The sequence below is a fragment of the Excalfactoria chinensis genome, chromosome 5, assembly GCF_039878825.1.
Source record: "Excalfactoria chinensis isolate bCotChi1 chromosome 5, bCotChi1.hap2, whole genome shotgun sequence".
NCBI lineage: Eukaryota > Metazoa > Chordata > Aves > Galliformes > Phasianidae > Excalfactoria > Excalfactoria chinensis.
Genome location: NC_092829.1, coordinates 43,785,616 through 43,809,984, shown reverse-complemented (window position 1 = coordinate 43,809,984; position 24,369 = coordinate 43,785,616). Strand labels below are relative to the sequence as shown.

The following is a 24,369-nucleotide window of genomic DNA, read 5'->3' as shown; positions in this document are numbered from 1 at the left end:
TTTCAATTAATCCTCTTTTATATCCACCCTTAGAAGAAGGTAAGGAAGGCACATAAAGAGCCAGAAGTCATGTAATGCTTCTGTGGAACTACAGTGCAGCCTGGAAAGTTGGGGGAAGCCACAAGCATTTAATTGTCTCCTGTTTCTTCTCATGGTATTTTTAGCAGCTCTGCAACACGTGGATTTATCTGCTCTGCCTGCAATTATCCACTGCATCTCAGAGACAGGAAAAGCCTATATCTGCTTGCTCAGATATTTCTTACTTTTATCTTTGTCCCTCCAGCTAGGCTGTTGGAAAAAAGAGAAGGGCTGCAGGAGAAACACATATCAGTCTGTGGAATGGTGGAGTTTTAGATGGCTCTTTTCTGTCCTTGACCTTGCAGCTGCTAAAACAGTGTCCCCTTGCCTTATAGTGATGGTATTGGCTATTGCAGGAGCTGGGGAGGAGCTAGAAGGGCTCCACCTGGCCATTGTGCAGTGAACAGGTGGGAACTCTCCAGTGTCCAGGAGGTCCCAAAGGCAGAAATGCCTCCTCCAAACACTACCACAGCAGCTATGTGAGTATGGGAAAGGCCATGATGAGGGCAAATTGCACACTCCCTGTGCCCTGAAGTGAAAACCTAAGCCTTGGATTAACCCTGGCTGAGTAGAGGTTGAACACCAAATTTGTTTTCCTAATCCAGGCTGGAGAAATGGGCACTTGGAAAATGGGGGAGCTCTGACAAGAACTTCCCATTTCATTTTCCCAATTTCAGCCTCAAACCCAGACCTCAGACTGACTTTCTTCAGCAAGAAGAAATTCTGGGCATTAGCTCCCTGTTATGCTCTGTTCTACACACAATGTGAACACAAGTCTTCATTTTTCCAAGTAGGGGCTGCTTATAAGCAGACACTGCAAAATCAAGCTTGACCTTTTCTGCCCCAAGCTTAAATTAATCTTCCTCTCCTTTCCATTCTAGAGAGGGAAGAAAAAGAATAAAAGTATAAAAAACCACCAGAGACAACATTTTAGTGAAATGATAGTTAGATGTACTATTCAGTTCGAGATGTTTATTGAACACTTCCTAAGTACAAGTAAATGCCTCTAGAAATATTTGAATTAGCTGTAGCACTTTGCCCCTTTTGTGGTGTGAATTTGAGACTTTACATCCTCTGGCCAATGACCCCAACACCCCTGTGGGAAAAATCCAGCAAGCAGGGCAGGACTTGGCACTGTCAACCTGCAGAGCCCTGTGCCGCCCACTGTCCTGGGGGGGTCACTAGGCTTCTGCAGGCTGAAAGACAAGAAGTAGGTGTCAGAGAAGGGTGGAAACTAGCAAAAAGCAGCACTGCTTTTGCTAGCATCAGAACTCCTGGGACGTGTGGTAATTCTCTATTTTTGTCTCAGCCATGAAGCAATCAATGACTGATGCTGAGCACATCAGAGTCCGAGGCCTTTCCCACTCACCAGCGCACAGTTGCATCAGCCAGCTTTTAGGAGGTCTGTTACATCCTGCCCTGAGGGATGAATGGTAACAAGCACAGAGCAAAAAAATTATGTAGTATTCCTAAGCCATGAGGATTTTCATGAAAGCTTACTTCTTTCTTTTTCTTTTTATTTCTTTTTCTTTTCTGTTTGTTGTTGTTGTTTGTTGATGATGTTGTTCCCATCCGATTTGTAATGCTTTTTCTTTCTTTATTTATTTTTTTTTCAGTCAGAAGAAGCAGGGAGTTGGCCTTGAATATTCCTGAATCATGATTCCATCTGAGTTTACTGAATAGTTATATCTGCCAAGCAGAGCCCACCTTCTCATGCTATAGCCCCGTGCATGCTCCACAGGCCAGGCCTGTCCACCCCTGCTGCCTGGCTGTTTTCAGTGCATTACATTTCAGGATCGCTCCTTGGCTGTGGTTAAATACTCCTTCCCACTTTCCACCACTCACTGCACTCTGCAGAAGGAAGAAATATTCTCTTTCCTGCTAAAGAGCAGCTCTGGGACAGCAGTGCAGATCACAGAATCATCGAATCTTAAAATCACCCAAGTTGGAAGGAATCCATAAGTATCATCGAGTCCAACTTTTGATGAAGAAATGGGAGACAAGCAGTTGTCCTCCTTGCTGCTAGGCACACTGAGCATGCTGTGCTTCCTAGTGGAAGCACCTCTGAAGACCAGAGGACAACAGGATGCTGCTGCAGAAAGACCGGGTGTTTACAATCTCCATTAGTGCCTTTGGACCTCTCTCCTCTCCAGGAAAGCTCTAATCCAGGTGTCCAGTAAGTTGCTAGCCCAATTCCCAGGGAAAGCAGGCTGTGTGCCTTGAGCTATACTGGAATGATTTGTTCAGTCTGTTCATTAAGGGCTTAAGGAACTTATCTTCCATTAAAGCCCCCTACAATTTATGCAACAGACTAATGAATCTTGCCATTAATACACAAATACATGTATGTATTTGTATGTATATACTGACTGTACATGTATGTACAGTATGTATATACTGACTTTTGTCAGTAAATTCAAGCTCCTTTTCCCCTTTTTTATTAATCTGACTATTCCCAACTGTATCTCACAGAAACCAGGCAAATTAATTTCCTTCCTTTCCTGATGGTACCTACACTGGCCCCAACTTGCAGCAGTGCATCTCAGCTCTTACTTACAACTTCCACCAAAATCACAGCTTTTCCTTCCCATGGAAATAAAGGCAAAGTCTGGCTCTGCTTTTCATTCCTATTGCAGTGGCTTTGCACAGAAAACTTACTTCTAACAGAAACCTGACAAAAAGCAAGACTCTGTGCTTTAAGCATTATGTTTCTCCAAGAAGCCTGATGTGCTACAATTCAACTGGGGGCAGCTGCTTGGCCCAACCTACTCCCAGCTTTTCTGGCTGATTGAAGTCCACAATCCCCTCTGAAATGGGATCATACTTTTACTTCTACAGAGCTGCAGAGAAGCACGAACTGGCTGGAACAGCCGCCAAAAAAAACTGCCTACTCTTCAGTTTATTGCTTTTCCCAGAAACAATCAAGGTACCTGCCAGGTGTGCCAGCAAAGCAAGGCATCACACAGCTCTGATTTCCTGGCTTTATCTTTTTCCAAAGGACTAATAAGAGGCCGTGATGGACAGCCAGGCAGATACTACTTGGCTGATGGGGTTATAGTATCTGTCCTAGACCATCAGCTTTGCTTTTCAAACCCTACACACGAAACCTGCCTTTGGTCTTATTCCTGCACATCAAAGCCTAGCTGGAGCATGAAGAAAAGAGAAGAGAAAAGCTGTGGAAAATCAGCATTAACAAAGGTAACAATAATTGTCAGCATACAGTGGCATCTGAACACCCCAGATGTCCCAATAGATAAAGTTAGGGCTGGAGGGAGAAGACTCCCATTGACTCATAGGCTGTGGACAGTGGAAGTTAATACCCGTGTCTTCTTTAAATCAAATTGCAAAGACTTTCTGCCATTCCTTTAACAAAAAAATGGCATAGTCAGAATGTAATTCTTACCTGGAAGTACCATTTAAATTCTTTAGTGTGAAAATATTAAGCCAGTCTGAGTAACTAAAGAACACTGATGGTACATACATGAGAAAATCTGATGAGCAGGATCATTTTTTTTAAGCAGCACAAAATCTTGCAACACCAGTTATTCAGAATACTGAATGTATTGAAAAACTTCCTGCAGTCTTTTTATGACTATGTAGAGAAAAGCTGTATGAAAAAATAGCAGGCATCAGGCACACTTTTTCCATAATTCTGATTTTTATAGCTACCACCTAAATTCTAAATAGTGTCAGGAGGCATTTTCTATATAAAATTTATTACAAGCAATTTTACAATTGGAATTTTGAAACTCGGAGGAAGAGGCTCCCTTTTAAACATAACCTATTCTGCCTGTCAGTTAATGGTTAAATAGGCTGCCAGAGCTGCTTAAGGCTTGAGAGTTAGATGACAAAGCTCCAGGAAAAATATATAAAGAAAACAAAAAAAGCTTCTGGCTTACATACTGTACCGTGAGCTCCCAGTGCTATGGATATCCTGCAGTATTTTCATAATAAAACACATGACACCACAGTGCACAGCCATAAGTAATAGGATTTTCAATTTTCTGCTGCTGAAAAGCATAAATAATTTACTCCTGGATGACAGTATTAGGTTACCATAGTAATGCCTAAGATCTCTATTCACAAAAACATACTTGGGCTGCCTTGAATGCTAACAGTGCGTGTCTTGACAAAGGGTAGATGTGTATACATGAAAGGTGGTGCTGCCCCATAAAACATGCACTCTGCAACTGATCGAGTGATGCACTGTCCCTATAAATTTCAGGCAAGCAGAAGGTCAAGCCTCTGCTGATACAAACTGACAGAACTGCACAGAAGTCAGCAGAGTGATGACCACTGAACACGAGCAGAAAATAAATCTCACTGTCTGCATCGTCTCCTGCCTGAGGGAAAGTCGCAATAAATACTCTTCATTTCCATTTTCTTTCTGCTGGGTTTCATGTTCACATTGTAACAGGATCTATTTGTCCCAGTGGGTGTGCATATACCAGTATGTACAGCTACCCTCCATACTACATCAGCTCCAGAAGCCCATGTCCCATTTTTGCACAGCTCCCTGGAATCTCAAAGTAAATCAGGAGGACTAGTGTGGGATACACGGGTGCTTTGTGCTGGTGCCCAGCACCTCAGAATAAGGCTCTTGTAGCTTAAGCCATTCTTACCAGCATGAAGCCATGCTCATTATTAAAAACACATCATTCACTGCTGCATGAGTTGCACATGTATTCAGCCTTGCTTGGCTAACAGGGCCACTCCTGTATGAAACTGGCCTATAGTAGGCAAAGAGAATACTAAGATAAGGGAAAACCATCCAGTAATTGTGGTTCACATAAAAACAAAGGAAAATTTAAAAAAATAATAATCAGAGAAACAGTGCATGGCAGTTCCTGAAAAGCAAATGAAACTCAGGATGGGATAAGACAAGGGGGATGGTTTTAAACTGAGAGGGAAGATTTAGATTAGATGCTGAGGGAAAATTTTCACTCGGAGAGCAGTGATGCCCTGGCACAGCTGCCCAAAGAAGCTGTGGGTGCCCCATCCCTGGAGCTGCTCAAGGCTGGGTGGAATGGGGCTCTTGGCAGTCTGAGCTGGTGGGAGGCAGCCACTGAAACTGGGTGGACTGTAAGGTCCCTTCCAACCCAAGCCATTGTGTGATATTACGATTCTACGATCCTGTCGTTCTATGACGAGAGTATTTGGGATTAGCTGTGTGTATGGTGACAGGGAGAAGCTAAGAGGTGACAAATTTCGTTCATATTCTTTTATGTAGCACTGGAATACAACAGTCCAAATGAACAGCACTGTATTTGCTTCTCTGCAAGGAATTTTAGCTCCCTAGAGAAAGGGTGAAGTTGGAGGGTAGCTCTTTCAGTTCAGACTCCAGCCCTAAAATAACCACGCTCTTACAACTTAACTCAGGGCCAGCCTGCCGCCTGGCTGATGCACCACAGTACTGACTTCTCATGCCCAAACAGTAGATGGCAACAGAAACAAATTCTCTCTGCTCAGGCTGACCAGCAGGGTTAGTGTGAACCAAAACACATGCTGGTAAACCATAGGTGACAGATAAGGCGCCCTAGCTCACAGCTAAGGCAGTCACAACTCCCCTTGCCTGGAGCTGTCATGAAACTCTCCAGCCCAGAGAACCTGAGCAACCTCACATCTGCCCACCACCAAATAACCCCCAAGCTGCCTCATGTTCACAAGCTGCTTCAGGCAGCGCAGCAAGGATGTGAAACATCTACATCTAACTATACAGAAAGGCAGTATTGACATTACTGTTCTTTGAAGCCCATTTCCAACAAAGCCCATCTCTTTTTGTACATCAAGCAACCACTTGCATGTCTCCACTTCAATTTTACTGGTATGTTACTCAAAATCCAGGTACAGCAGCATTAAGCAAATGCTTAGGGAGGAACAGATCTTTTACTACATCTTCTAAAAAAAATGTGATTCACTGGCACACATTATATGAACCACTCCCTTTCCCTTCCACTTTGGGGAGCCCCAGAAGACCACAGCCGTAATGTTAAAAATATGTCACGATGTGTATTACGAAGCAGTAATGTGAATTCTTCTTTTTTAATGTGGCGAGTTTTTGCTGTGCATCTGCTGGAAGAACTGAATTCCAGGTTCATATTTTTCAAAGGCAGGAAGAAATGTGACTCTGTGACTGCTACTCAGAAATAGCGCTGTCAATGTACTCCCAAACACAATTTTAATAGCTTACTTTAAAAAAGTCCACTTGCCATCTGTGAGTGCTTCCCTGACGGCCTCATTAGGAAAGTGTCTAGTTGGCTTGCTTTGATTTTCCCAAGCTATCTTTATTTTGTGCTAATTACAGCCTCCCATGCAGCCCTGGTGTGTCCTTATGGTGACATATTAATTACTATGTGGCAACACTCACTATCAGCAAAGGGCCCTGCAATAGAGGAACTGGGAATCTTCTGCACTTCACACCAGTGTCCTCAGGCTCTGCCTTTTATTTTCTCTGCACCATTGCTGCTGCTTGCTTCCATGAGTATTCCACAACTGGGCAGACACAACTCCATGTCCCCCGTCCTGCTTTGCTCACACCTGTGGCACAAGGTTACAATAGAAGGGAATAGGGCAAAGCCTGAAACAAGCAAAGGCCTGTGGCTCTGACACAGCTGAATTACATTTCTAAGATAAGTAACTGTGAGTGAAGTTCATTTGTGAATAAATCCAGTGGTTTTATTAGCTTCCAGGCTCAAACTTGCAGAAAATCTCGTGTGCTACCAAGTGGTAGTCAGAAGGGACTGAAGGCAAAGTCAGTTCTCCATCCCCATCTCCTGGTCTCAGCCAGGTTGTCTCAGTGCAACCAGAGAAAATGAAGCTAGCAAACAAGTGGTGAGTGGGAAGATGTGATTTTTAGGATGGAAAAACCTCCAACTCTAGGGGCCTACTGTGATGCAGGCAAATGTATTCGTATACACCATGCTGCCTATTTTACACTTTGAAGATATAGCAGGTACTTCACATTTGCTCTGCGGCAAGTGTTTCTGTGGGCAAATTAGCAGAGTAGCCAGCATAGAAGACAATTAGCCAAATAGCTTACTTCACAGAAGGCAAGCCTGTTCCTTTCCAGAATGAGTGTGAGCTTGTTTGTGAGTAGCTGTAAAGGACACCCAATGAAAGACTTTCAAATCAACAGATAATCCAGCAAAGCTTTAGAATTTATGTGCAGTGTCACCTATCAGTATCATAAGGAAGTCCGGACTTGAGCAAAGACCAGTGCACTCCACTGACAATGATGCTGGCCATACAGATAATAGCCTCATGAAGAACAAGACTAAGGTTGAAATAAAAACATGCTTCTGTTTTAACTGAGGAGAAACAACTGTCAGAACGTGGGCAATCAGTCAGGGCTGCATGTGCTGACAAACCCCCAAAAACTACGCATGATTGGCCAGGAGAGCTGCAATTAAATGTGTACCACCTTCCTCACATTCTTTTGTAATTAAATTTTATTCATTCTTGCAATGAGTAAGCATTAGAAGAGTAATAAATGGGCAGAACACTTACCTTTCACCTGTTAAAACGAGTATATGGACAGCACTGTGGAAACCCCACAATGTCTTTCTTTCTCCCTGCTTCCCTCTCAATGAAACACTTAGATCATGAATGAGTTCCAAAAACTAACAAGTCTGATTCTCCTGACTAACCATTGCCACTAGGCTGAAGAAGAAACATGATGAGAAAAGAGATTGTTTCTACTTTTTATCAACAGAGCCTTAAAGCATGGTCAGAAGAGTTAATAACTAGAACTGTTAAGCTCTCCTTTAGTATTTGATGTGTTCAAAAAATTGAGAGTGAAAAATTTTCAGGTCTAAGACACACCAGGACATACATAAGATTTTTGTACGGACAAAGCTGTGAGATGCTGCATATGAACACTGATGTCCACAAGAATGCAGGTAAAAACACGCACGCATTTGAGAGACTGTTTTCTAAGCCTGGCACGGACCATTGAAGAGCAAAGCATTGAGGGCCTGCAGTACAAGCCTTAGCCACACTGATGGGAAACGTGCTGTAGAAAATTCCCACTTTGGATGTACATCAGTGAACAGTAAAACAACAACAAAAAACAAACCCTACAATATAACAGAATTGTTCTGTAGGTAGATGTCACTAGGGGCAAATGCTAATTAGACCATGAAGCGTAACTTTTCATTTTCTCACTTGGAAACACCTAATGCATGATTCCACTGACCTGGAAGGATGGATTTAAAACAAACTTGGCATATTGCCCTGAGATCATGTAGCGTGTATGCACTGATTAGAAACCCACTGAAACACATTTGAGTGGTGTTACTGATAGGGAATAACAGATAAAGATGGGAACTGCTGTGACCAATATTGAGCAGAGAAATAAAAGGGACATCTCTTCTGGGAGAGACACCGGTCTCCTGCCAAATTGTGGGCTGATTTCTTTTGGAAGTGGATTTTTAATCAGAATTATCCAACAAAACAGCCTAACTAATTCACAGTATTTGCTTTTACAGAAGATATTTACTGTATACTATATATATTTTTCTCACCATATACCATGAGCCTCATTGTCTGCACTATTATTGTTGGGTTCCTTTACAAAGTTTCTGCTAATTCAGCTGTGCAGTACCTTCTGGCACTTGACAGAATGCATGAATCTCTATGTCATGTTAACACTGACCACTTGAAAATGCCAATAATTTGTGGAACAATTTGTCAGGGACGACTGTCAGCTACATTAAAGGATTTTAGAAGAGTAGATTTAAGGCCCAAAATCCTAAGCCTATTCTGTTCCATGCACATTTGAGTATTTCCAAAGGAATAAAGAACATAATACTTGGACTGACAGACGCTCATCTGAGAAGACATTGAAAGATATAGAGATGGCTTAGCCAACTCCTACACTACCTTCTCCACAGAGTCTGGATGAATGATTTGCTGAGAAGGAAATGAAAAGTTAAGAATTCAGATCCACTAACCATTATAAATTATCCCAATGGTTGCAAATTAAAGCTCTCACTAGAATATTCTAACTTAGAGTGGAATTACTTATAGTGGAAATGCTAAGTCAGGGCCTGGTGGGGAGGCAGGGCCAACCCAGGGGAGCTCAGGTGCAAGCAATACACCTGAGTGACTGGAAGGAGTAGAGCCAGGATCCACCCTTCCTAGACTTCATTTCAGGGTTGGCAATAGAAGCAAAGGTAGCTTTTGCAGGAGATTATTGCCTCCCTGAGGCCTTCTCCAGGTAAGGAGTTTGTTTGTTTGTTTGTTTTTTCTCCCTTTGTTTCTGTATCTATAGCTGCTGCACTTGAGCTTATACTCATTAGCTGTAGCTTGGGACTTTGCTTCCAATGTGTCATTGTGCTACAAATGGGCTTTTTACAGAGTCCAAATGCTTCTTTTTCCAAGAGCTCAGGAGATGAGGGCGAGGTTTTGGCTGTACATGTATTTTGAAGCCAGTAATATCCAAGCAACTATCATATGTTTCAAACTATCTCTGTTTTAGTTATACTTTGTAGTGTATCAAATGGGGCAACTTAAAACTAAGCAATGTTTGTCAGCTATGTCTGAGAAACACTTGGCATCTTTGTGGCCGGTCACCACTTGAACACATAAGTGACTGCATGTTAGCCTGTGTTCCATATCGTATGTGTCTATATGGAAAAAAAAAAAATGCATTCTGTGGCTCACTAGATGTGTGAGCATCTTTAAACAAGGAACACCCTTGACTCAATGACTCTTTATGGTCAATTGCAAGGAAACACACTTCCATTTTTCTCTGTTCTGTCATGGAGAGGGGAAAAAAAAGATTACTAGGGTTTTACCTTGTTTGTATAATTTCTTCTTCAACTGATGGACTTTTTTCTGTCTCTTGCTGTTCTGTCCTGCTAGGCGGAATCTTAATCAAAAGTGTAACAAATGAGGAAGAGCCTACCTGCTAAAAGATGAAATAGTACATTCTAAGGTGTTAAAGAAGCTATGGGCTTCCAATACATTTTGATTTTCCATTTCCTGAGTGTTTGGGTTTTGTTTGTTTGTTTGTTTTATGGTAGTCCATAAAGCAGTGAGTGGCAGGTCAGCAAATGGTGATAAGATGGTCATCTGCCAAACAGAATCATTCCATTCTGACCTCTAGTGTAGACTTGGCACTAGTGTATTTCCTGTCACTGGGCAATGTCCTGTCTCTCCTTTAGGTACGTATGTTTTGATGCTGAAAAGCCTTGTTTCATGAATCAGCCACCATCAGCAAACACATCAGTTGCACAACAGTGCTAAAAAAATTGAGAAACTCAGTCTGACTCTAAAAATAAATAGTTGTTGTCAAGTTTTCAGACAGCAAAGGGAAAACCCAAGCATTGCTGAGGAATTCAACAAACCTGAAGACAGCCTGATACTTTCTTTTCACAATAACAAACCTCTGCTCAAAGAGGTAAGTTCAGCCCCTCATCTGGCCTCCCCCTGCTCTAGGCAGGCAGCAAAGCAGCAATAAATATCATCACCCAGAGAGACAAAGTACCAAAACAAGACAGTTTTGTATTATCTGGCTGAGCGCAGACACAGGAGATCTTAGCTCAGCTTGATCTGCAGTTGCAGATTCTCACGTGACAGCAAACAAACTTATGCCTTGGTTCTCCATTTATAAACATGAGAACTTCTATGCTGTCTCTCATTCCTCTGTTCAGACAAGATAAATTAGGAGACATTTATTTTACAGTACCTATAATCTTAGCCCTGAAAGGAACCTTTTTGGCATTCTGGTATGACAGAATTACTAATAGCCAACTTAGGAAAACAACACCTCCATGTGGCCGGTCTCAACATGCCATGGTTTTAAAGGGGAGGTTACTGAAACTACCATATTTCCTGGTGACTCCTTAAAAGCAGAAGTATAAACAGCAGAGAAACTGCATGGAAGTTAAAATCTTCCTTTCCTTTCTCTTTCCTTTCAAAATAATTGAAGAAGCAATATATGGCAGCTACAGTCATTTTCTTATGCTGCCCAGAAATTATAGGAATACTTCACTTAGAGGATGATATGTTATGTTGTTGCTGCGTACCACAGGGTATAGTGAAGGCAGACCCAAGATGGTAATTTATCTGTTCCCCCTCCTTTTCAGCTGTCAGCCTTGAGGCTGAGTGTGACCTCCAGACCTTGTTGTCCTTTGCTCCCACTTACTGCGCCTGTCCAATTTGTGTCCCATTCTGACAGGTCTCCATCAGCAGCTCCTGAACAGCTTTCAGATGTCACGGAGTCTATGAATGAACTAGTTTCATGCACAGTCTGAATAGAGTAAGACAGACATCTGCTTTGGGAAATCAATTGTACAGATCAATCTTGTAAAACCTAGATTGAGTACTCCAGATACAGGGGAAAATCCCACTGACATAATATTGTTCCTCATGGTTTTATTATGGGCTACACATGCTAGTTCCACAGGATGTTTGGGGCGCGGCCCACAGCTCAAAATGGACAGGAACAAAGATCTTGGCATTCAGGCCTTTTTATGACTACATCTTAAGCAATCCCTCAAGACAGTATAGTGCATTCTTTTCTGATTTAGACAGTATGTCCAGATTAACTAACACCATTGCTATTTTGAATTAGAAGCATTTCTCTGTGCTTTAGTGAATAAGTAACACCTACAAATTAAGTTGGTTTCAGACTCCACCTTACTCATGTTCTCCCAGGGATGTCAAAGGTATGTCTGAGGGGGCTCCTCTGCACACTCTGTGTCCAGGGGAGTCACGTCTCCTGGCATTTTCCAATACAGGGCATTGCCATCTGCCTGCTTCAGATCCCTTAAAATGTCGGCTGAGGGATCCTGTGTTGTTCCTTGCTTCCTGTCCTAGATTGCTGAGATATAAATAGCAGCCAGGTGTTAATTAATTCCCATATGCATGCTTGTGTGTGAGTGCCACGGGCTTTACCTGTGTGCACTTCTATGGACAAACATTTGTCGGTTACACCTAGAAGAGCCATTCTCACACAGATAAGGAGCCAGATGCTTAATTAACAAGACTGCTTCTGCCTCATAGTCTGTTATGCTTGTGGTAAACTCAGGCCCTGCTTTTGCTGCTCATGAGCAGTTTACACATGCACACATGTGCCTCGGGAGCCCAGCAGCAGCTTGCCCAGCACAGAGCACTTACCTGAGGGTCCTGGTGACCAGGTGAACCTGCACTAGAGCTGTGGATGCACTGCACAGAGGCAGCAGTATGATGTGTATTTGTGCTATAGGTGAACTCAGAACTGGAGATGCTTCAATATGCTCTTGTACCCCCAGTTAACAGCTACATATCTTGGGATTTTTTTTTAGATTAGGGAATACAAAATCTTTGGCTGATAACTAAAAATCACAAATGTTGGCTCTAATTTCCATACTTCAGAAGAAACAGCATTGACCTTTTTTCCTTGGGCTGAGAAGCCTGTTGAGAAACAGGTTTTCAAGCTCTGAATGGACCTGACATGGGGCATGAAAGGTAACCATGTCTTCCTCTGTGCTAGCCCAGGTCATCTGTACTCACATTCTGCTGCACTCAAGCTAATTAACCTGGCTAAGAGGCAGTCATTAGCCTGGATACAGTGCTGGGTTAATACAGTTACACCACCTTCAGGATCTAAACTGGTCCCTGATAATATTGCTCCTCCAGGTTGGAAAAGTGCATCTGAGGCTCAGCTAGCACCTCTCAGAGGGTGCTCACCATGCCCTCTTGCCCCAAGATCCTCCAGCGGGTGCAGGAAGCAGCAGGCTGACGTGCAATGGGTGCCAGACATGCTGCATGGACCACAGGAAGTGCGTCAGAGGATGAGCCATGTGCGCGACTTGGTTACCTGTGATCTCTACCGCAGTCTCCATGAGGAAGCAAATCTCTAAGATGAATTACAGAAGGAAAGAGCAACAAACAGCTGGAAAGGGAAACACTGGGGTTCCTGCCTTGGGGCAGATACAGTCAACAGGCCTGCAAGCCACACAGTGTGTCTGGAGAAGGCCATCAGTAGGTAGGAGGTACGTTTACTCATAGGTTTGAAGCAGATTTGGTAGTAGGGCTAAGAGAGATTAACCTGGAGTTGAGATACAGGAACTAAGGACTGCATCTAAACTTCTGGCAAGTTCCAGTTTAAATGAAGCCTTCTAGTACCGGACTGGCCATCATCTCATCTGCAGTTTCTTTACTTGGATAGGTCACCAATTATTCTTGCAACGCCAAAAGGATGATTGATTAAATTATTAAATTGATTAAATTAAATTTGCCTCAAATTACCCATTCCAGAAACACTGTCTGCTGCCTTCTTATTGAAGGTGTAAGAAGAAGAATTCAGGATGGAGCCTGACTTTGGAATAACAGCTGCATCCTCCCCCCCCAGTCCCACAGAAGACAGGCAAATATGCTGATTACCAGTATGATGGCTACCACCATCAATAACCATCACAACAGACCTGCAGCTATGGAAATCAACACCACAAAATGTACTAACAATTGTTGAGATTGATACAGAAGAGGTTCAAAGCTCCCCAGTAACTTTGAAAGCAAAACCAGTGAAGCAGCAGAAGTTCAAATCAAATATGTATCTATATGCATCCTGAGAAAAAGAAACCTTTTGCTCCAAACTGAACAGTACTAAAATACAGAAACCCGCCAAAAACCTTTCAAACAGCCACCATCACAGAGTATTTTGGTCAATCTTCAGTGTCTACGGACCAGGATAGAGGAGTATTATTTAAGAAGATGACACAGAAGCCATGAAGGGCTAGAAATAACAGAATAACAACAGAAAGTGTAAGTATTAGTCCAAATTTTAATGGTAAAAGAGCAAGTTAAAAGTTGCTGCAGAAATGAAGGGCAGTGTTAGGGAGTTAAAACACACCAATGTGACAGAAAGGGCAGCAAAATCTACCAAATGGATCTGCTGCAAGAGGAGATGGTGTCTAAAACAAAGTAATGAAGCATATACGGAAGCACACACAACGATATGTGTTTAGATAAGTTTAAATGCCTACAGTAATAGCCTAGTGTTTAACTCGCGTTGAGAAAATAGCAGTAAAGGTCACGGAGCAGAAAGCAGCCTGGAAAACCTATTGATTTTTGACTTGGTGGTTATATTAACAGAAAAAAGAATCAAGGAAAAGCTCAGCTGCAGTCACACTTACATGTTTCGATTTTGTCAGATACAGGGCAAATATTGCTTTGGTCAACCCCAAATGTTTCCTTAATACACAGTGCTGCATTTTCCTTCATAGCAGAGCTTCCAATCAGTTCATGTTAAGTCTTTTTTTTATAGCTGCCTTTTTCTTCAGTAGCAAAACAGTTGTGAAACAGAAATGGAAAGAGCAAATATTTCAAAAGCTGAAACCAAGCATTTATATTTGAGACTTAAGAACTAAATCTAATTTTTCTTATCCCCTTCGTACCTTCCTTTCTTTTAAGCATTACAATGAATTTGATTTTGTGTTTTGTGAATTTCATGCCATTCTCCCAAGGAGCCTGCAATTAGCAGGAGTGTTCCTTAATTATTCTATGTTTTGGTTCCTTTTTGACCTTCCTTGTAAGGGTCCTCGATTTCTATTTGAATGTTAGAATATGGTCTTTGAACCTTGCCTGTTATCTTTCCCAAGCACTGAGACTTGTATTGCGGCTAATTGTCTTAAAGCTTTAAGTACACTGAGAGGCTTTGAAATTAATATAGAAGTAGGATTAAATATATAAAAGCACATTCATTTTTATTGCTTTCATGCCTCTGGAAATAGCATTTTAGCTTAACGAGCTGGAGGCGAAAAGTGTCAAATATTGTACTGTAAGGGGAGCTTTCATTAGCAGATGGACAATAGCAGAGATGATGGATTTGACAGATCCATCCAGTGTTTTCAAGAACTCATTGACTTAATCATTCTAAATAGTGGGTATTGCAACATGTTGGGCTGGGAAAGGGAATTAAATCACACAGAACAAAACGTTATTACATAAGAAGGCAGTGAAGACCAAGTGCTTGCACCTATACATGTTTATTTTGTTCAAGCCTCATCTCTTACAAAAGCACTCTTGCTGATCAGTTTTATATTCTCATTTCATTCAGCCTGGTACAAAGGAATCTTTTGAAACTCAAATGCCGGTGCATGACAGAAGAAACAAAAGCAGTACCAGCTATTCAGGTCTTCTGAAAACGTTCCTCATTGCCCATGACATAAGGTGTAAGATATAAAATACATTATTTCTCAACTTTAGCCAAGGAATGGATGACTCATATCAAAATTAGCCCTATGAACATCAAGTTGGGAAAGCAGGCAATGAAAAATCTGAGGTTCTTCAATGTGATCTTAAAATCTCTGATTTCCAGGAATATTGAGAGTGTTTCTAATAATTGCACATCACGATATATTAGGCTTCAGGTGAGATTTCACTGCCTACTAAATGTTGGCATGCGGTGACTACTGGATGCAGGTCACTGCTAGAAGGAATGGATATCTATGCCAGTGGAACAGAAGAGGGTTCTTACAGCAGCATTTTTAATGGAAAACCTGTGACCCTTGAAATACTGCTTATATATTTACAGTTATTAGAAGTCCTGTTAGGATTGTCAAGGTGAAATGCAAAGATGAAGAAGAAAATTAAATGTAGTATCTTGCTACTATAGAAATACAGTACTTCTTCATAAGCGGAGGGTGTACGTAAGTATTTATTCATCTCATGGCTGAAGGCTAAGACTCAATTTGAAAATTTCAGCCACTTTTAAGGGACAGCCATTGTATATCTGATCCAATTCCCTCATCTGCTTTTCCCCAAAAGTTCAGAATGATTAAGCCCTATAGGCTGTCTAAGAAACATTTCAGTACTTGTGCCTTTACACAAGGGTCTAAAAAAAATTGAGTTAATGTCTAGATGATGACTTCTCTTTGAAAGTATAACTCAAGGCCAAACCAAAGCTTGGGGTCATGAAAACCACCATGTTCAGTTTTAAGAAACACATTATCTTTCATAGAGTTTCATTCTATATCATTGAAATTAATGAGAGATTTGCAATCAACAGCAGTGAAATGAGGTCAGAGCCACAGCTGATATGTCTAATTAATAGGCTACATCCATTCCATCTGTCCCTCAAAATGTGTGAGAAGGAGTATAGGGTAAAACATCTCCATCCTGAGTTGGTACTGCTCAAATCCACCATGAAAATAACAGTGAGAGCACTTGGAGGATTTAATCCTCTAAAGTATTCAAACACTTGTGCCAGCACATTTCATCATGTTTCCATTTTGAGGAGTTTTGTGGGTAAATTACAGAGTAAAAACTCAAATGACAAGAAAACTGTGGGTGTGCTTGTGTACATATAGTGGCAGATCCTGCACACCCACTCTCCAATGTGGTGCCTGAACCCTACCAAGAAACACAAAGCTAGCTTTTCTGACTCAGTAAGGTGAGTCCCGATGTCTCCAAGGTAGGTGTATGGTAAGGGCTGGCAATCTCCCTTCTGGGCTTTGTCTTGACAATCCAGCAAATGGCTTTAGGGCTCCTGCTTCAAAACCACCACAGCCACATGACTGAAATGCTAACCCAGAATAATAAATTCATTCTCAAGGTTCAAATTTGTTCAAAAACTGTTGACAAGTAGCACACACACACACAGGGTTAGATGCTGAGTGAGGTATTTATTATCTGAGCCTCCCACATTAACTGTATGTTAAACTGATGAACAGTTACCTTTTCATAGCTAGAAGAAAACTTGTATAAAATCCATACAATATGTTGTGGCTATTTTTGAAGAAAATACATTGAATCATGATAAATTTAATCATAGGATCATCTGATCTGGACTTGTAGTGGAAATGCTAAGTCACAGCATGGAACAGTGATTGAGCACCTGGTGGGAAGGCAGGGCCAACCCAAGTGAGCTCAGGTGTATGCAATGTACCTGAGTGACTGGAAGGCATGAAGCCAGGATCCACCCTTTCCCAGACCTCATTTAAGTGTTGGCAGTGGAGGTGAAGTTGTCTCTTGCTTGCCTGAGGCCTTTTAAAGGTAAGTGGCTCTTTTCCTTCACTTCTGTTTGTGGCTGCTGTATTTGGGTTCATTCTCATTTCTTGTAGCCATACACTTTGCCGTCCTGCTATTAGCATCCCATTATAGCATTACAGGACTGAATTCATGTTGTGTAGTGGGGATGTGGCACAGACTGTATATCTGCCTGTGGAACCACAGCTTCAGAGACAGTGAAACCTGAGTTGAAGAGAGAGCATTGATGGAAGAAAATAGGAAAAGTCAAGCTGTGAGAGGAGGAACAGACCATCAATTGACTGGTTTTGGTTTTTTTGTTGTTTTTTTTCCCCCCTCTTAACTGAGTTAGCAATAATGGCAAACCTAAAGAGAGGGATCTCTGTAGATTGTACACACCATGTTTGTGACCCCAAACAGAATGGGAACTCTGCCTTCAAGCCATTGCATATTACATAAACACCATTTACATTAAGTGTACATAAGGTTAGGAAGCACTTACATCTGTTTCACTAATCAAATCACGATGCTAAGCAATTACCCAGAGCCTCCTGTATTTGCAAACATCATGATGTTTGCAGTGTCCTGCCCCCCTTCACTACATTTATTCTGTAGCAGAGTCTATGCATACATACATGCCTGCCATTTAGGTACCACATACCCATAGCAGTAACATCTCTGCTATTTACACCAACCTGCCCTGGACTGTTCTCTGGCAATCTGACCAAAGGGAATGAGGAGCCCATGTCTGTGCTAACAGCCTCCCTGAAACAAGGGTTTTGCACTCAAATACCCACAGTGGGACAAGCTGCTGCCTGGGTAGTTCCCAGTCATGCCTAGGAGGGCTACTCACCCGTGGGGCTGAGCTCAGCACCCAAACACCTGCAGCCTCCCTAATTTACAGCCATAGATGCAGTGACAGTGTCTCCTAGTGGCTGCATTCTTAAAGGAAAGTGTTCAAACTTTATGCCCCAAAACTTACGCTCTTAAAAAGTACACAAAACTGGTGCTAGATTTTTAGAGTACTAAAATATCATCACAAAATATCATAGAATATCCCAAGTTGGAAAGGTCACTGATTCCAACTACTGGCTCCACGTAGGACCACACAAAAATCAGACCCCATGTCCATGCTCTCCTTGAACTCCAGCAGCTCTGGGAAGCTTTTTCTATGCCCACCACCCTGTGTTCAAGAACCTTTTCCTGATTATCCAACCCAACCCGAACTTTTTTTTACCTACACAAGGTAACAAGGAAATGTAACACTCAAGGCTCGATATCCGATGATTAAATCACAAGCTAATTTGACATCTAAAGCCTCTAAGTTATGCAAATATGTTATTTAAAAACTGTAGCAATGCACTGCATTATTTCCTTTTGAAACAGTAACACTGAAGAGAGAGGTGAGAGCCATAACCTAGGGGGAAGCAAGGTGAGCAGGCAGTGTTCATCTCTTTTAATCTTTATGTCCTGTTAGATCCTGTAAAAGCAAAGAAAAGTTAAAAAGCTTTGCCACCTTCAGGCAGAACTGATCAGCCTCCAGAGGTTCTACCTGACTGTTATGCAAAGTGCACAACAGAGAATGTGAACAGATGCTGCTGGGTCTCTGAACTGTGTTGCAAGTCCAGAGGAAGTCACCAGGGAAGGTGACTGTGGCAGAGGGTGGGATGCTTAGGGCATGAGCATGAAAACAAGCAATGCCAAACAGCACCAACAGTTGCTTCCAGCTCTTCTTCCTTGAACCTTCTAGCACCAGCTAAACACCCGAAGTCCATCCTGCTAAATGAGATGGGTACCAGGGCATTTTGTGACAGCATGACTTTGCAGTCAAGGTAAGCAAGTTCCTCAGTGAGAGAAAGTGCCAGCAGCTGGAACTGCAGTGAAGCAGATTCACAGCCCCACAGGCCTAATCCTTCTGTATCAGGGGATGTTCCCTTTCTCATTTTTAGGTGATTCATTTCCCATTGTCCACATTTTCTTTCTTGGAACAGGAAGTTTTGGGTGGCAAATTTCCTTACATGGCTAACTTTCCTCAAAGTAAGTATTAAAAGAAAAAAAAATGGAAAGATACAGACAAGAAAATCTTTCCTAGTAAATCCTGGTTCTGAGTAACCACTGCTTTTTATGACCATAATATAGATTCACCTTCCTCTGTGTGTACACGGGGACCTTACCATTTGCCATGTGCCCTATCACATTCCTGACACCTCCACTTTGGAGACTTCATGTAAACTGCACTGTCAGAGGAGAAAATAACACACTGCAAAACTGACTGCAGTTGGAGTTGTTCTATCCATACATATATATGTATGTTCTATACATATATCCATACATATGTATGTTCTATACATACAGTGACTGTATGTACCACCAACTTCACCTAATGCCACCTGAGCACCACAGAGCCACTAGACTCTGTGCCGGCACACACACAGCCCGTCCCACCTCTCGCAGGGGTCTCTCCATGTACCTGTGTGTGCCTGAGACGCACCACGCTGCGCACAGCAATGGGCACTCTCTGCCACCTGTCTCTTTTCCACTGCACTGGCGTCGATGGAAAGTCTTCCTCGAACAGCCCGGATGGTCCTGAATTTGTTTCCCTGACGGTCCTTACGATGCCTGAGCTCGCCGGCCTTAATGCCAGTACGTAAAGCTTATTTCTCTCCTCAGCTTCTCACCTGAGGGGGGGAAAGATGACAATTCAGGTACTCAGCAGCACAAAGGGATTGACAAGAGACACACATCCCACTCTGCTGGTTTCTCTCAGCTACAATTAGGCATCAGTTGAAAGGCACCAGGGAAGAGGGTTGGCCTGTCTTTGTCTCAGTGAGTTTCCTAAAAAGTTTGAAAACAAGGCCTAAACTTTGTGTTCCTTTTGTCTTGCTGACCATTTAGCTCTTCTGATAAGGACAGCAATATCACACATCTACGGAAGCCCCTCCAATTCTGGTGCTCCTATCTCCTTTAGCCACCTACTTGGTCAGCTTCAATAAAGTGCACTTCTCCTTCTGCACACATTACCTCTTATGGTGGCAGACTCCTGGCTGTAGCCCCCTCTCATCAGGTCTCTTCCCATTAAACCCTGGCACAGCAAACACCTGGCCCCGCAGCCTCTCTCTTTGGGATGGAATGGCAGGCAGCTGGAGCGTACCGAGCACAGCGGAGTCAGGTAAGGAAGCAGAAAGACGGAGCCACAACCATGGGATGCAGACTACTTCCAAACCTTCTCCTCAGAACTCCAGCCCTATGGTCTGTCTCGTTCTTGAAGAACCAGCACTGGCGCTCCCATGCTACTCTGCTCCAGGCCAGCCACTCTGCAAGGAGAATGTCCCTTTGGACATGTAGGTGATGGGACACCTGTGTGCACACACCCCAGCCATGTGCTGGTAAATCCCCTCCGTTGCTGTGCCCAAGAGCCACACCAGCCATACAAACAGAGCTCGCTCTCGCGCCCTGTCCTCAGAGAGTCCCATCCACAGCAGATCACGCTGATACAACCTGACAACATCCAGGGATAAAGGGGAGGCTCACACCAGACGCAGCCTAATGCTAGCCTGTATTAGGAGAGGGCAACCAGAGATCAGGGGAACCTTTTCTTCCCTCTCCCACTACCTGCAAAGTAAGGACTCCACAGCGGATCCTTGTGATCCCCTGTTGTGGAACAGGGACACGGGCAGGGATAGGGACAGGTCTTCATCCCAGGGCCGCTGTCCCGCCGGGCTCCGTGTCTCTTCTTAAAGCCTCTTGTATAACCCTTCACCCTCCCCAGCATCTCCCCCGCTCGCGCTGCAACGCATTTGGCACAAACGTCCCGAATTGCAAAACTCCCGGAGAAGTTGGATCCGTGCGCTGCCTTCCCCAGGGCCGGGCAGGGACAGCTCCGGGCTGGTCCCGGCGCACGGGCCGCGGTTATGGCGAGGAGCTGCCCCGCACCCCGCGCTCCTCGCGCCCGGCAGCGCTCCGGCAGGTGCTCTACGCTCATTTAACCCTCTGGGGCTGAAAGAAAGAAGCGACGGGAAAAGAACCAAAACCTCTCTAGCGGCTCATACGAGAATCCCCATTCCTCCTCTCCCTCCCGAACGCGGCTGTCCGCTCCTCGCTGCCCGGCGGCGGGGCCGAGGGTTAACAATGACACGGCTCACACGCGGCCGCCGCAGACGCACAATGCGGGACCACCCGCGCCCCCGTCCGTCCCTCCGCACCGGCGCTCCCCTCACCCTTCCGTCGACGCCATGGTCCCGAGAGCCCCCCTGTCTCCTCGGCAGCCCGGGCAGCGGGACTGAACGGCAGCGGCTCCGCGGGTGCCCCTCTCTCGCCTCGGGGAAGCGGCGCGCGGTTCCTGGTAATCCTCGGGGCCGCGCCAGGCGGGGACCGGCGGCTCCGCTCGGCGCCTCCCGCCCCGCCACCGCCACCTCCCGCCCGCCGAGCGCTCCGGCCGGGCCTGGCGGGGCGAGGAGCCGCTGGCACCGCTGCGGTCCCGCCGGCCGCCTCTCGCCGCGGGGCGTGCGCGTGTGTGTGTGCGTGTGCGCGTGTGTGTGTGTGCCCGCCGAGAGGTGGGGGTGACTTCACATCGGCGCGGCGCTGGCTGAGGCAGGATTGGAAGGTTTAGCCTTCTAGCTGTGGATTTGCCGTCTATCCCTCTATTTTAGGCAAGGGCTGACATCACCGGCCGCCGGTACTCCTATAAATCCCCCCAACCTCTCGCTCAAAGGACAGAAAGGAAAGGGGAGGGGGCAGCGAGCCCCTCGCAGGGGGAGGGCCACCCGCCGCGACTCACTACCTGCCCCGCGCCGCTCGGCGCCGCGCCGCCCTGCGCTGCCCTGGGACCCGACTCCAGGGCCCGCCGGGACCCCCGGGCAGGAGCGGGCCGGGCCGAGCCGCCTCCCGCCGCTACTCGCTCCCCGCTCGCCTGCCACCGCGGCCCGGCAACCGCGCCCCGAGCCCAGGGCCTCTCCGCCGCCCCCCGGTCCCGAGCCCCGCCGCCGAGTGACCCCCCCGGGCCGAGCGGGTCTCGGGGCCACCCGCCGGGGGACGCGCGGAGAGCGCCCGGGGCCCGGCCCGGCGGCGGAGCGGTGCTGCCCCCTGACGGGCAGGCGGCGGCGGCGCAGCCCCACCTGCACGGGCGGCCCCGCGTTGCTCCGGTGGCCCCGTGCGCTGCGCCGGGCTGAGGGGCGCGGGGTCGGCCTGAGGGAAGCCGGGTCCTGAACGGGAAAGGGGAAGGGAGGGAGGTCTGTGAGGCTGCCGTCCCTGCGGAGCTGCTTGCAACCCTTCCCAGCCGATGTAGAGGTCCTCACCTGTCTGAAAGGAGGTGCTTGAGGTAGTTTGGCATCTTAAAAATAAGTCCTTGACCTTTGAAAGAGGTGCAGGCACTGCTGTAGAAACCTCCTCCCGCAGCAAGCCTTCACACACAGTGATTTTCATCCCACAGAGTTTCAGAAGAATAAACTTTGGGGTGGTACACAGCCAGTGAACAGCGATGGTGCTGCTACCCAACCCAGCACTCAGCTATTTGTTGCCAGCGCTGTAGCAACTGAAACTGAACGGGGACAGCACTGAGGCAGAGCTGGAGGATCAGTAAGTGTTCACCATGGATGACTGGCAGTAAAAGGAGTGAGAGCTCAGACTGGAATGAATGCAGACCTGCAGTTGAGCTTGCCTAGCTCTCTCCTGGATGAATCACAGAGGAAGAAACATTGAGGGCCCATTGCTCTCAACTGCAGAAGCGAAAAACAACACAAGGCATAGCAAGGCAGGAATGGTGCCACAGCTGACAGAAGCACCAGCTCACAGACCCTCACGATTCCTCCATTACTGTTGCAGTGTCAAAACTCTTATTTAATGTAATCATGGAAGAGCTCTCGGTAGGCAAGCCATGCTCCAATAAGCAATTATATTCCTTTCTCCTTCTTTCATTTTGTTCACTGTTGCAATGTTAGGGGAAAAAAAACACAACAATATCTTGAACTTTTGCAAGTCTACTCTCCTCCAGAACTGTCAACTAATTTCCTCAACTCCTTTCTGTAAGGGGGAATACCACACGTTCACTGGAATGTCTTCCTCCCAGTGGAGGAGTGAAACACATCTGATTTTTCATATTTAGAATTTTTGTTGCTGTACAGTTTGTAAGCCAAGCACCTCTTTGGCAGTAGGAGATAGACAAACAACATAAAGTAATTCACTTTGGTTATAGCCCTTAAATTAAAGGGCTTAAACTAAGCCCTTAACTAAAACCTGGTTCTATCTCCAGTGAAAATGAATGAAGTGCAAAAGCATTCAGATCTTCTGCCTCAGAGGGCAAAAAGAAATTATATGTAACATTCCTCTGTACCAACTGCCCATTTAGCAATAATTTGCAGATCCAAAAGTGGTTGGGAACTACAGAGCACAGAGAAACTGAACACAGTTTCACAGCATCAGAGAGATGAGAGTTGGAAACAGACTCATCAGCTTCTAAGAGCCACAGCCATGCCAAAGGCTTGGCAGAACGTGACTTCAGGATCCAAGTCTTTGGTGGAGGTGCTAAATTCTTTCATCAGATCTTCACATCCAACTGTTGCTGTGACTTGGTTTGGGCACTGCAGGTTCTACAAATTCCAGGGTGTCGTAGATGAATCACCTGTGTTGGGAGGCATTCCTCTGTCCGCCCTCCTCAACTTTCTCATCTACCATTTTCATTTGCAACTGAAGAGGGGAAAATGATTTAGTGAGAGAGAAGTGGTTATGAACCATGAGGGGACCAAAGTCTCTCCACTGGACAACAAGCCCAACAGGACACTCTCACGCTTTGATGTCAGAAAGTCCAGAAAGGAAAAGGAAAAGCCTCTGCTCAGCGTGACACCTGGCCATAATTCTTTACCCTGTTGCACTTCAGGTGAGTTATTTTGACACAGAAGTATGTGAGCAGATGGAAACCAGAGCTTGCGCTGAGGTTTTTAGAGATCCTTGAAATAATCCACATGGGAGAATGTTTTGAAAAGTGTGTTTCAGGTTTTCATCAATTCAGAATATAAGGTGGGAGAGAACTCTGAGTATATTTCATTGTGGTGGTTCATGTACAACAACAGCATCACTGGGTGTATGAAGAAAAAAAGGTCCTTGTTATTTATGCAGTAATTGAACTGTGTGCTGATGCTGCCTTTCAGCATGCATGAAGAGCCTCAGTGAGAGTCACATGCAAACAGACAAGGGCAACAGAGAGTCCCTGGCGTGTGACACAGATAAAAGAAGGAATTTAAATAATGTCAGACTTGGGTATGTAGGTTAAAAAAACAAACCATGGTTTATTGAAATGTGTAAAGTACTTTGGAGGGAAAAAGATTACATTGTACTATGGCA

General features: G+C 44.8%; 1 protein-coding gene across 6 annotated transcripts in view; it reads right to left on the bottom strand.

Moving 5' to 3' along the window:
• Window positions 1-22,635, bottom strand: part of SLC1A2 (solute carrier family 1 member 2) — an 83,429-nt gene extending 60,794 nt beyond the window's left edge. Inside the window, exons 1-2 of one of the 6 annotated variants that reach the window (XM_072337078.1) lie at window positions 22,329-22,460; window positions 19,505-19,712 (exon numbers count right to left, since the gene is read on the bottom strand). Coding sequence is in view for 2 of the 6 variants with exons in the window: in XM_072337075.1 (XP_072193176.1) it covers window positions 22,329-22,363 (35 nt within the window). In the remaining 4 variants the exon portion in view is untranslated. Of the gene's footprint in view, window positions 1-14,201; window positions 14,221-19,504; window positions 19,713-21,251; window positions 21,715-22,328 lie in introns of those variants that run through there. The other 5 variants (XM_072337077.1, XR_011903651.1, XM_072337075.1 and 2 more) reach the window with 5 other exon arrangements.
• Window positions 22,636-24,369: the final 1,734 nt, after the last annotated feature.